At 42.7% G+C, this 13323-nt stretch overlaps 1 protein-coding gene across 5 annotated transcripts; it reads left to right on the top strand.

Annotated features, from left to right (window-relative positions):
• The first annotated feature begins 1250 nt into the window (after positions 1-1250).
• rhoq (ras homolog family member Q) lies at positions 1251-12916 on the top strand. 5 transcript variants are annotated; one of them, XR_009715263.1, is made up of 7 exons: positions 1251-1786; positions 2075-2133; positions 6378-6542; positions 6626-6721; positions 7212-7422; positions 10145-10229; positions 12683-12916. XR_009715263.1 is itself a non-coding variant. In XM_061285992.1 (6 exons), the coding sequence occupies exons 1-5, from the start codon at positions 1645-1647 to the stop codon at positions 7371-7373; spliced, it is 624 nt and encodes a 207-aa protein (XP_061141976.1). In that variant the 5' UTR covers positions 1251-1644; the 3' UTR covers positions 7374-7422; positions 12683-12916. The 5 variants fall into 5 exon arrangements, 2 of the variants coding, with proteins under 2 accessions (XP_061141976.1, XP_061141975.1); XM_061285992.1 differs by lacking the exon at positions 10145-10229; XM_061285991.1 differs by lacking the exons at positions 10145-10229; positions 12683-12916 and having other exon boundaries at positions 1252-1786; positions 7212-9470.
• The last annotated feature ends 407 nt before the right edge of the window (positions 12917-13323 follow it).

Raw genomic sequence — 13323 nt, 5'->3', positions numbered from 1 at the left:
TCAACGTGCATGTGCCCGTATATGTTCTTCATAGGCTATAGCATAAACCGTACGACAATACCTGAAAGTGGATAGGCGGAAATACGCTTGTTTACCTTTCTTAAAATAGAGCGCTAAATCCCTTGCAGAGCAGAGAGCTCATATCAACTGATGGCATTCATCAGCTATGGATAGAATAGACACTAAAATCATGTAACTATAAAATGATGCTTATGCTATGTGCATGTTTTGCATCTTGTCATGAGTTGATGTTTAAAATATGGTGAGAAAAAAAACTCCCATAAACCCACGGACACATACAAATCTAGTTGATATTTGAGAATTATGCAGCAGACTGGACATAGATGGGCCCAGTTTGTTGATGAGAAACAAGCATAGGTCTTCCACTCGTTAAAACTCAATTCGTTTGTTTATATTTGTTTGACAAAACAGGCTGGGTACCACCACTATATGCCTTGCAGCATCCATGCTTGTAATCTGTTGCTTTGCTTCACTTGATGTTTGTGATCCATCTTCCTCACCGAAATCCCAGAGGCTGGCTTGATGCGTCACACCCAACACAGAGAGGAGAGCGCAGTGTTGAAACACCTTCAGCTGGAGTACTCCATGTATGAGGTCATTGTTCATGTTTGGTCACATGACCTGCTGCAGCAGCTGTCAAATGGAATGTTAGCGAGACAATCCTCGGTCGGCCGCGCCCCCTTCCGCTGATAGGACACCTCACAGCAGTCTAGGGACTGTCAAGCAGGATTTCATTCCGTACGCGCACACAGACAAGTTTGGAGTTGGAACGATCCCAATAAATAAATAAATAAATAAATAAATAAATAAATAAATAAATAAATAAATAAATAAATAAATAAATAAATAAATAAATAAATAAATAAATAAATAAATAAATAAATAAATATAAAAAACACGCCAATGTGCGTTTTCCACAGAAAAAAAAACTATGGTTGGCACCCCACACCTAAAGGAAAAAAATGTTTTAAATGCAAATTGGTAAGTCTACTGCATTATTGTTTTGAATGTGGAGAGATTCTATGGAGCAGTATTTCAATGTAGGCCTATATATAAGATAAAAATAATGTGCTATCCAAAACTGTATTTAAGTTAGTAAAATGGCCAATTGCACAGCATCTCTTCCCCCTTCTCCACCGCCACCGCCAGTGGGTTCGAGTTGCACTTTACACACGGTGCCTTGGTTCCAAATGTAAGCTCCGCCCCTCCACCAAGTGCACACACCTTGTTCTGGAGCCAGCTGCTCCACAGAGCGTCCAGCAGCGTGAGCCTCACCAGGGAAAGCGCACTCCTGCTCGGCCCGATATGTGCACAAAAGCTGCAAAAGCTCCCTACTGGATTAGAAAGCCTTAATTGAAACCTTTGCACGAGTGGCGACACCGAAGATTGTGACAGAAAAGTGCTTTTCGTCACACTTGGGAGCAGAGTACCGGGTGGTGCTGGTGCTGGTGGTGAGTTCAAGGAAAAAGATGCAGTTGCGTCGCCTCTCGGTGCGCCTTGCAGCCAGGCACCAAGGCTGGTGATGCCCGCCGCTGTGCGGTGATCAACAGCGGAAAGAGGAAGAGCAGAAGCGCGGCGGGCGAGGAGGATGAGGAGGATGCTGGTGATGATGAGTTTAAGATCATGGCAAACGGAACCGGTACTATTATGTTAAAATGTGTCGTGGTCGGAGACGGTGCAGTGGGCAAAACGTGTCTTCTTATGAGCTATGCCAATGACGCCTTTCCTGAGGAATATGTCCCAACGGTCTTTGATCATTATGCAGGTAGGTGCACAAATGTCATCTTGTTTCCAACAATGCCATGTTTTGCTTGAGTTTACGTCCAACCTGGTTGGATTGGCAAGAGTGCAGTGAGTTTTCCTGCTGCACTCCAACTGCATTGGCCTGCATCTGTTGCTCTAATCCAAACCACTTGTTTGCCTGCCTTCATTGCAGACAGAGGTTGGGGACCCACAGCCCCCCCCCCCCCTCCCCTCCCCTCCTCTTCATGCAGCCCTTCTCATCAGCCACAAGCCTTCCTCTTTCTAACCGCTTTTTGTTATTTCCTCACAGTGAGCGTCAATGTCGGAGGAAAGCAGTACTTGTTGGGACTGTACGACACTGCCGGCCAGGTACGCTTTCGTTACTTTGGTCTGGTGCCAAGCGTGTGAAAGATTAACAAACACAACAGTGTAGAAAAAAAATCATCCTCACGCAGACTGACATGGTTGCAGGCTTCATATCCCAACCAGAGTAAGCTGCAACAGGTGATGCTTTTCATACTCGCCAGTCCGGTGTAGCATCCACAGTGGTGGTAGCGACGGGCGTTCAATAGTTCCATTCTGTCAACAACAGGCGTCCTATGTATGTCCAGTAATGATGTCACCCATTTGTTCATAACACTGCCAATTGCTGAGATGTTTTCCCTCAATGTGCCATTCAGTCAGTCAAAGTCAGCAGCCTACACGTGCAGACACGCGCAATATTTTCGCTCAACATAAGGGCCTGTGTGTGTCGGCGCACGCACACTGGATGAAGCAACCATACAAACAGAAAATGACTAAATGTTGAGAAATGTCTAAACTTCCTGATGTGACAAATGAACGACTACCAAAACAGTATCTTATAGAGCGTATTTATTTCTAAAAAAACAAACAAAACCCCGACTTGCTTTCAAGTGTAAATATTTCCCATTTCCTGTCCTTTTGATTTGCCATATTGTAAAGCAATTCCATAGCCGCTATGAGTCACTGTGAACGATTGTCAAGATTAAGGAAAGGCGCCTCCGAGTTTGAGGCACACAGTGGGGGCCTACAAAGGAATGTTTCCACAGTTTAGCTCCTGCTTGATTTGTATTGGCAATGAAACCCGCAGCAACATTTATTCTATATGTGCTTCGGCGTACGTATGTGATGAGAGCCATATGGTGCGTTTGGTAAAAGTGGAAATATCCCACTTGAAGCTAGCTCATCCATGTGGCAGCCATTGTTCACCATTCAGTTGTTATTTTTTGACACACAATTCTAATTTGTTTGTTTTTCAACTTAGTGAAGATGGCGAACCCTGATTTCTATCATTGGCACTTGAGTATAAGTCACAGGACCAGCCAAACGATGAAAAAAAGTGTGACTAATAGTAGGGCTTACCTGGATAGACAGTATTTATTAGCTCTTCAGGGACTTGGTGCATCATTGTGACCACACTCCTAGTGAGACTCAACAGGTCCTGCCTGGACAGTTCACACAAGGAGTGTGGCAACCATGCAGAAGGGGAAAAACTCCTTCTAAGAAAAAAAAAAGACTGAATGTCTGTTGGCAATCTGCTAAATATAAAATGTGACCAAATCTACCGCCACTTGTAAAAGTAACAAGAGTGATTCCATTGTGATTTCCTGTAAGTGGTCATTGTTTGACCCATCTATCCATCACCTGTTGACTCTCCTGCGACCTAAAAATGTGCACGCCACATGTTCGTCAACATTGCTCAGCCTGGATTTAACAGTGCGAACGAGTCACGATCTGAAACTAAATCCGTTAACCGGGAAACAGATAAAGGAGGCACGTAAAGGTCGAGAGATTTCGGCAAGTCTGGTCTCTTCATTTTGGAACATGAAATCAATCTTTTAACCCAACAATCCATCCAAGGCTCTGCAGAATACATGTAGCAAAAGTGTTACGCTTGTGAGTGTTTGTTTCGATCGGATTGTGACATGGCAAAGTTCCCCCAGATGTCAGCCAGAGAGAGTCGAGTTTCCACAATTGAAAATCCCCCCACCCAACCCCTGACTCTGTTGACCTCTTTCAGGGAGCGAGAGGCCAGCTGGTAATGTTTATAGCTTCAAAGTGCCATCAAAGCGCGTTGGCCCAAATCGAGGCGCACAACCACTGCGGCGCTGGAAAGAGGAAGATAGACAGATGTGGCAAAGACAAACAACGAGACGGGAGGGATTTTTAGACAGGGGAAACTGCTTATGAGGAACGAGTAGTCCCTCGCTTTCATAGTATGTTGAAATAATTACAACCTTGCTTTTGAAAATAATAATAAAAAAAGTCAATTGTAAAACCTTTTCTTCTATATAGGGGGGTTGGCCCTTGAATGAGGATAAATGGATGTAGTTCTTAGCAAGCTCTCATAATGCCTATTTGTTTTAAGATGGGATAGAAATGAGAAAAAAAAAAGATGAAACGGTGGTTAAGAATTTGCACTGCGAAATCGGTAGTATGTTGAAATCAAGCAAAATAATCCATCAAAATGAAAGTCAAAGTGAAACAAAGGGCTTTAGAGGGACTGTTGCCAAACATGTCCTCAACTAGACGGCACCAGCCGTCATGGTAAAAAGGACTTGAGAAGATCCAGACAGATATTCTCGGATGCCTCTTTATGAAACGTGCACCGGTGTCATGAATGAGTCACCAAGTAGGCACTTACAATGTGTCTGGGCCACGTCATCACAGCTCATTACAGTATCTTGCTGCATCCCATTGTCTCAAAAAAATCATCACTTCTCGCCCATGCCGACCGCTACCAATTTAACGATTCCATCGGGAAAGTCGGCAAAGCCTTTATTGCGAAATGTGTCAGGAAAGCAGAGGGCAAAGCGTTTATTTATTCATTTGCTCACCCCGCTGCGCCTGCATTCAAGACAACCTTCTAAAAGTCCACTCAAGGAGCTGGGGAAAACAGGAAGTGAAGGAATCTTTGAAGAAAATATCGGAAGGCAGCAATCTCTTTATGCTAGCCAATCCGTTTTGTTTTGAAATATCGTGCAGATCTGATGATATTGTTCAGTTGGGATCGGCACTGACAAAAGCATTTTTTTGCAGTTTGCAGCACCTTTGTCAGATCTTATTTGACTGAAGGTGTGCAGCAAGAATCTCTTTTTCGACTTGAATCTTCAGTGGGCGGCTGAGCCGTGTGATAAATGACTTCACGTCAGCAGATCGCTTCAAACAAATTGGGATGAGTAAAAATAGACACCCCTGTGTTCATGGGATTGAGGAGTGTCAACCAGTGAGTGAAGTGTGCTTCGTTGCTTTGTGGAGCAGTTCTCAGAAGGATATTACCATTTATCGACATAACATTGATCATCTGCACTGATATATTTGAGTGTTTTCGAAGCGCTAGCAGTTTCTTCATTTCCGCTGCCTATAAATAAACACATTAGCTTTAAGTGATGTTGATCATGTAAAAATATTAATGGACATTACTTATTAATCACCATGAAAGGGCAAGTAAAGGGGACTTTTTTTTGTTTTAGGTTAAATTCAGGTTAGCAGAACTCTGGGATTTACAGACAGCGTCGACTTTGTGTTGCATTCTTCCCCGACGGCAAATAGCTTGCATTCTGTGAAGCGATCCACTTTATAGAACCCCGGAGGTGGCTTTAGAATCTCAAACAAAAGATAATGGAAAGAGGGATATGGTGATGACTCACTGGAATTGTGCTCATATGTCACTGAGTCACACGGTGAAGATCAGCATGCATATTCTCTTCATCTTTTCATCATGTTAGAATATGTTGGAATACTGCTTGGTGGCAGAAAGCTTGCGATGGATGCCGTGTTGCTGCAATGTCACAAATGGTGACCTAATAAAACGGTGGCATGGAAACACTCAAGTGGCCTCGGAGCAGCAGCAGCAGGACAGTGGACGTAACCGGGCCAACGAGCGCTGCACAGCCATTGAGTATAAGAGCCGAGCTAACGTCTAAAGCGCCTCACTTGTGGCCAGAGGACATATTGCTTTCAGTGTCCGAGGAAATGTGAGAAGGAGGAAATTGCTGAATGGATCCCACTATGTTTGGATAGTTCTGTGGAAGATTGGATTTTGCTCGTAAAAGTCACAGGAAAAGAAATACTTGAAGTATTTTTTCCGAAATGGAAGATATAAAAAGTCTACACCTGGTTTGGATTGTTACTTGTACATTGCTGTCAGAACATTTGGTCACTTGGCTCGGTCGAGTCGGTAATTGATAGATTGGTGATTAAGTTTGCTTGAGGGCACGGCATGGCATTTAATGCCTCAGCTTGCGTTGAAGGACAGCAGGTAGGGGAAAACAAAAATCCTAATTGCCTCTGTCGTTGAGAAGACAAAGGAGAAAGTCAAGCCCACGCGAAGGTCTTCACATTCCTTCCTCTTCGTAACTCAAATCCACTTGACGGTTTTACGAGCACCGAGCCTGTCATAAAATGACACATCGTATGTGAAAAGCAGAAGGAGCTTGGCGGTGTGTATGGAACAAACCACTTGATAGGCTAAGAATAAGTTCTTCTTCCACAACCTGGCTTCAGCGAAGAGAAAAAGTCTCAATTGTATGCGGCTAAATATTTCATGATTCATTTCAGTAAAGAATGACAAAAATCGAATCTTTTCCCAGGAGGATTATGACCGACTCAGGCCGCTGTCCTACCCGATGACGGACGTTTTCCTCATCTGCTTCTCGGTGGTGAACCCTGCCAGTTTCCAGAACGTGCGTGAAGAATGGGTGCCCGAGTTGCGGGAGTACGCACCTAATGTTCCCTACTTGCTCATTGGTACTCAGGTGAGGATCAGCCTTCACGATTTTGCTATGGTATTGAATAAGATCCAATAAAGAGAAATAAAAGCTGCCGTGTTCATCCTCAGATTGATCTACGCGATGACCCAAAGACCATTGCCAAACTGAACGATATGAAGGAGAAACCTATCGTGAGTGAGCAAGGCTTGAAACTGGCAAAGGAGGTCAGTTGCGTGTTTTGAAGCCAACCCCAAAGCTTTTACGTTCCGTGCAGAGAACCTGCCAAGCTAAATTCCGTTTTTAGAGCTGAAATTATACGCCTGAAGATTGTTCAGTCCTTGGATCCAGAAATAAAAGAAAATCTTCCAAACGCTGATCGTCAGATTCAAACACTAAAGCTCAGATTCCATTCCAAAATTCCAATTTGATTACGATTGTTACACTCCACAATTACAAAATTGGCAGCATAGGGAAAAAGTATGATTATAAAAGGAAATAACTATTTAATTTGACGTCATATTCTTTTTCGTGGACACGTTTTCTTGATCGTTTGAATCATTGATTTTCTTTTTTTTTTTTTCATGAGTGAACAGCCTTAACAAGCTGCACCAACTTAATATTTTTTTTTTACATTTTTTTGTAGCAAAACGATGACTACGTTGCTTTTTGTGACGATCACTAACGGCACTCCTCCTCCTCTTTTCTCCTCGTCAGATTGGAGCATGTTGCTACGTGGAGTGCTCAGCCCTAACCCAGAAAGGTCTGAAGACGGTGTTCGATGAGGCCATCATAGCCATTTTGACTCCCAAGCGAAAGAAGGGAGCTTTAAAAAGAAGAATGGGACCCCGTTGCATGAACTGCTGTCTGATCACATGATGGGCAACATGCTCAGCACTTCCGCAAAGACTGACGCAGATACAAAGAAGTGAGTTTTTAATGCTGCAATCAACTCCAAAGGAGCACAAACACCAAGAAAGCTCTTGTCAGGTGTTTTACATAGCAAACAAACATGAATCAAAGAAATGTTTGCTTTACAAAAGGGAGCTGCTTGATTTGTAAAATGTTTTCAGACTATATATTCACTTTTGATGATCTCTCAAAGCAAAAAGCGCGACGTGCCGTTTTTTGGACGGATTGCTTTTTTTTTTCCCGTCTCCTCATTATTTGACAATGTGTGTATGGGGGATTAGTAAAGCCAAAATATTTTCATCCTAGAGCTATTTTTTCCTATTCTGTCATGCTAGACAGTTGATCTTTTAGAAGTGGGAGTACAAGTCAAACAAGTGCACATCGCAAACCACCGTACGCTTTATATGAAAGGCTCAACAAATGAAGCACATTCCTCTTTGCCCATCTTCCAGCACTGAGGATGCACAAGCTTGAGCAGTTTATCATCATGCAAATTTGGAATACTAAATCAAAGTCCAAAATGCCGTCTTTATGTATTAGATGTCAATTATTTTTTCAGACGATACAGGGTCAATCAATGAAATAGATGGGAAAAAGGATATGGAATTACAATATGTGTCATTAGATGAGTGACATCCATACCTATATTAAGCATCAACTGAGAGGCTAATAGGCTTATGAAAGCTTCCTAATATCAACTTTCTCTCATTTTTCGTGTGCTAAATAATACTAGAGAGAGCAAAGTATGGTCTATTTATCAGTCGTATATTCAGTACGGTCAAACTTTGTGTTTTGCATTTTGAGTTCAGCACCATTTTTGTTGAGTAGGATTGTGACTGATAGCCACAACCACGTTGACAATATGAAAGAAATCATTCAGGCTCATGAAGGCAAAGTAAGCCTTTTAATATCCTTCCAATGACTCAATGCCAATAGATGAAGTCGATTTTTTAGATGGATTTTAAAGCAAACAGAACCTTCATATTATATACTAAGAATCAGAAAGGTAGCGCATTTCTATATTTGGGTGTCTGCTAAAAGCGAGGGAAATACTCCATGAAGGAATGACACCACTGTTGCTTCTTTATTCTGCTACAATATGAACTTATAAAGGCTTATTGACTGTGCCATTTTCTCTATTGCTGCTGGCTGGGTGAGGGAGGGAGGAGGTTAAGACATAAAAATGACACGAGTAAACAGGAGATAGATGATGAACTTACATGAGCCTTTGCTACTTAGTTATTCAGTGACTCACCTCATTTGGATAAAGTTTGGAGGCTACGAATTCATTTTTATACAGCAAAATGACACACTGACCCCATTTATGATGGACTCGCCCCTTTCTTCAGTAAATGTAGGAAAAATGAGGTGAAAATAACTGGGTATGGTGCACAATTATTGGAGTTGGATAATAAAACCTCTTTTTACTAAGACAGCACCAAATAAAACATGCGATGTGAGTGAAGTGAATATGTACGCAGTTTTCTTTCTCCTTTTTTAAATGCCCATTTAGTGCTGGAATATATTTGGACAGTTGACAGTTGACCTTGCTAGTTTTAGACTGCAAGTGGTAAAAATCTTGGCCTTCAATCAAATATGTCAAAGAAATCCAAGATTTGATACGGTTTATGAATTTGTATTTGTACTCCTTTTCATGAAGTCATATAAAGCCTATTTAAAATGAGCTACTGTTAATGTCAGGTTTCCAAGGCCACTGGGCTCTTACTTTTCCTGCAAGCCAAATGACCTATATATATTATGTTTTGTTTATTTGTTGTTGGCTTTATGTATGTTTTGCAAACTGTTGCTTAAGTACTGTTGTTCTGTTTGGACTCCAATCGGATGCCTGACTGATTGCTTTGATGTAAATGGTGCTCCTTTTCTCTAGCCCTGCTTGCACGACCGACTGACTGACTGACTGTATTGTGGCTTTGAGTGGCAGGCAGGGTGTATGGGCGGGGGGGTCGGTCAAACAGTTTGCTGTGCTGGGTAAGTCCACCCTGAACTCTGACGCCACTCGTGCATTGATGCGCCTGCAACTTAATAAAAGTGCTTACCGTTGTCTTTACTAGTTAACTTTGGAGTTGATAGGTGAATTGCCTAGAATCGAGGTTGTCGCTAAAAATGAGGTCCGATACCACTTTTTTTTTCCAGACCGATACCAGTACGCTTACTTCTTGAGTAGTCACAGATACAGATACCTCGTAACACTCTCACACATTTGCTCTATAAAATTTCTACAAACAAACAAACTGTATTATATTTTATAGCTCTAACTTTGCGTCACATAGATTGTTCCATTCCCAAATGTTAGGTTGATAAGCCCATGTGACATCATCTCAAAGCTTTAATATAGGGTCACCTCTCTCATGATTAGAACTTGGCCTCCATGGTTTTGAGCAGCGTAAGCTTTACTCTACATGGGATGCTGTTGGCTCAACAATTTAATCCGGGACCTGAGAGCTTTAATTGGGCCACATTTGTCTCGGACTTGGGGCGCCTACCTGGTGGTCGGTCAGCTCATACACCGCACGTGAGCTGACGTTAAAAAAATGACGACCGATTCTTGATTTGTGACGTTCACTTAAGTGAGAATTTACGGGCCAAGTCCAGACAGAAAGGCAAAGATGGAAATGGATCCCTCATCTGATCCATTTGGACTGACGAGTTTAGTGGACTGTATTTTCCGAGCAATCTATTTTTCCCAACCGAATGACATGGGTGATTTCATCCACCAGTACATAACGGATCTGATGGACTACATCGGATTGCACCAAGAAAAGAGTCTCAAGCTTCTTTTTGTGGTCTTCCAAGAACAATGGGGTAAGAAACACGTCTGTCATCAAATAATGTCAATTTGTACATCCCAATTGACTTCATTCAGGCTACAACGACAACACGTCATTATTTGTTTCACTTGGAGCGCAGCATTTGTGTTGTTGATGATGATGCAAATAGGACATATACATAGAAAATGAATTTCCTCAAGTTTGGCCCGTACTATCGCCGCAACTGCTCATGTGTCCGGATGAATGCTTCTACCTTTCACACAGCTGGTATAGGTTTGATTCAGGGCCAGGTCCTGAAAAAAAAATCGATACATCAAATCAGGTTACTTTAGTAACATTTGGTTGGCTAGCACGAAAAATGATGTACCGTATTTTCCGGACTATAAGGCGCACCGGACTATAAGGCGCACCTTCAATGAATGGCCCATTTTAAAACTTTGTCCTTATATAAGGCGCACCGGACTAAAAGGCGCGCACCATTATTGCATCATGTCAGATTTTTAATCCAAATCAAATCATTCTCCATTTGATCTTTATTTCAACTTCAGGCGCAACAAGTGACTTTATAATCACAAAATAATGATCCATAGTCTTTTTGATTCATGATTCGAAGTCTTCAGCGGGCCACTTATGATTGATTTCATGACACAATGCTTCGGGACAGTTTAAATTGAGGAATTTAGTCCATATATAAGGCGCACCGGACTATAAGGCGCACTGTTGGTTTTTGAGAAAATTTTAGGTTTTTAGGTGCGCCTTATAGTCCGGAAAATACGGTAACAGCATTGCACGCGGATAGTGTAGAAGAAGCTAGCGATAGGAAACACAAGACCCCGTTGTTTTCGAGCTTATTCATCGTAGCCCGTAACATTTCTTCACAGCTCTCATTTTTGCCAAATTCTTTCGTATCCCCTAAAAAAATAATGACACACAAGCACTGTATTTGGTGGTAGGTAGCATGAAGTGAAAGGATTTGAAAATGTTGCACCTATTCTTGACTCATATGTGTGGTTTTGTAAATGGCTCTCAACAGAGATGAAGTTTCTCGCTAGTAAAGACGCAATAAAACGCTTGGACTCTGTCCCATCCTTACAAAACATATCTGAGACAGAAATTGAAGACCTTTTGCAGAAGCTCTACATGGATTTGGCAATGGCAAATGTATTACCAAATGAGGTAGTACATACAAATGAACAAAACCAGAAGACCAGAAGGAAGTCGGAAAACGATAAATGCGTAGTGATTTTCCAAACGGATCTAGTGTCCAAAGAAGATGAAGAAACGCTGCCTAGTGCAAAACCAGGTGTGCCTAGTTCACCTAGGCAAAAGAGTCTTCTTTCACCCACGTCACCAAGGCAAGAACTTGTTCTCACACCTAGTCCACCAAGGAAAGAACCTGTTCTCACACCTAGTCCACCAAGGAAAGAACCTGTTCTCACACCTAGTCCACCAAGGAAAGAACCTGTTCTCACACCTAATCCACCAAGGAAAGAACCTGTTCTCACACCTAGTCCACCAAGGAAAGAACCTGTTCTCACACCTAGTCCACCAAGGAAAGAACCTGTTCTCACACCTAGTCCACCAAGGAAAGTCTCCATCGACGAAGGTCGGACAAAAGCACCGGATGGGGCCCACGGAAGGATCTCAAAGAATAAAACATCAGAACCTGAGAAGACTAGGAGTGCGAGCAGGGGAATTTCTGATAAGTCCAAGGGAGAGTCCTTTGGACCCAGAAAGTCAGCGCCAGATACCAGGCCCAAACAAAACGAGCCCAAGAAAACCAGGCCGCCGTCTTTCACGTCACCTCAACGACCAAGATCCACCAAATCGGAACCGCCGACCAGATCATCAAAAGAGACCAAATTACCCAGGCTGGGTTTCAGTCAGGCATCTGGACCGAGGAAATCGGATCGATCACAAAGCGGTCTCGCCATTCTCGAGAACGCCGGTGTGGTCTCTCGGGTAGCCTCTCGGCTATGTGGACCGAAGCGCTCAAAATTAGGACCAATGTCATCTTTGCCTGAGGCGAGGAGAACAAAGTTGAGTCTTCACCGCTTATACGGAGCAGAAAGGCCCAAGACGGCTGGAGCGGAAAGCAAAATAAAACCCAAACAGCCGTGGAAAGATACTCTCAGCGATCCTCCGACAAGGGAAGGACCTGCACGGGTTCTTTGGATGGACAGGGAACGAGTAAAGCCCGTGCATAACAGAAAACATTGGAATATTCCTTCTACCATCTTGTTTTGAAACTACTGTCTTTGACTTCATCGTGTATATTTTGAGCCGTTTGTTGTCTTTTTGCATGCTTTTGAGTTGGAATGGTGTCTTAGTGACTTCCCGCCAAGTTCCCACCTCAGCCCATGGATGAACATCTCTGCCTAGCCATGTGAGATCCCACTGGGGTAACACTGGCAGCAGGATTTGCTTTCCTAACAGCTCCTTGTGTGTGTGCGTTACGGATGATCACCGATTTTCTTGTGTCTACAGGAACTCCAAGGGTGTCATTGTGAGGAGTGAGCGGAAACCACCTGATGCCACGAGAAGGATGTTACTCTTCCATCTAGCCAAACTCTCAACACGCCCTGGAACCAATATTTTGTTTATTGGACTCAAACTATTTTGCATTTGAATCAGACTATTGGCAGTGCAATGTGAACATCATTTTCCTGCCCTGAGTCATACCTGTAAATAAAAATTGTTTTTGTGCTCGGGCAGCAACCACCGAAAGCCTCTTTTTGGCAGCACTAGTTTGCCATGGTATTACAATCGATAAAATACTTTTGCATTACCAAAGTTAGACTTTCAGAGGCCAATGATCAAAAAAAAATATATATATATACGAACCATTTCATGTGCATCTAATGCTGAAATGGCTCTGTACCCCAGTGACAGCTCTTGGGACAAGTCCATTGGTGATGCGGCTTTCTTTCTGTTTTGCTGCCACAAGAGGGCAAAAGAGCGCTTCGACTTCAAATGAGTGAGCGTGGCGGCTGAATAGTCCAACTAAGCAAACAAGTTGATCATATACTTAGTAACTAGTGCTTCATAAATCCAAACAACAAAGACCACAAAACATTGGAAGTGGAACTTGTAGCTTGCAGAAATTAATTGGCAGCTATCACAAAAGA

The sequence above is a fragment of the Syngnathus typhle genome, linkage group LG8 (assembly GCF_033458585.1).
Source record: "Syngnathus typhle isolate RoL2023-S1 ecotype Sweden linkage group LG8, RoL_Styp_1.0, whole genome shotgun sequence".
Taxonomy (NCBI): domain Eukaryota; kingdom Metazoa; phylum Chordata; class Actinopteri; order Syngnathiformes; family Syngnathidae; genus Syngnathus; species Syngnathus typhle.
The sequence above is the reverse complement of the archived record's forward strand: the minus strand, read 5'-3'. Positions and strand labels throughout refer to the sequence as shown.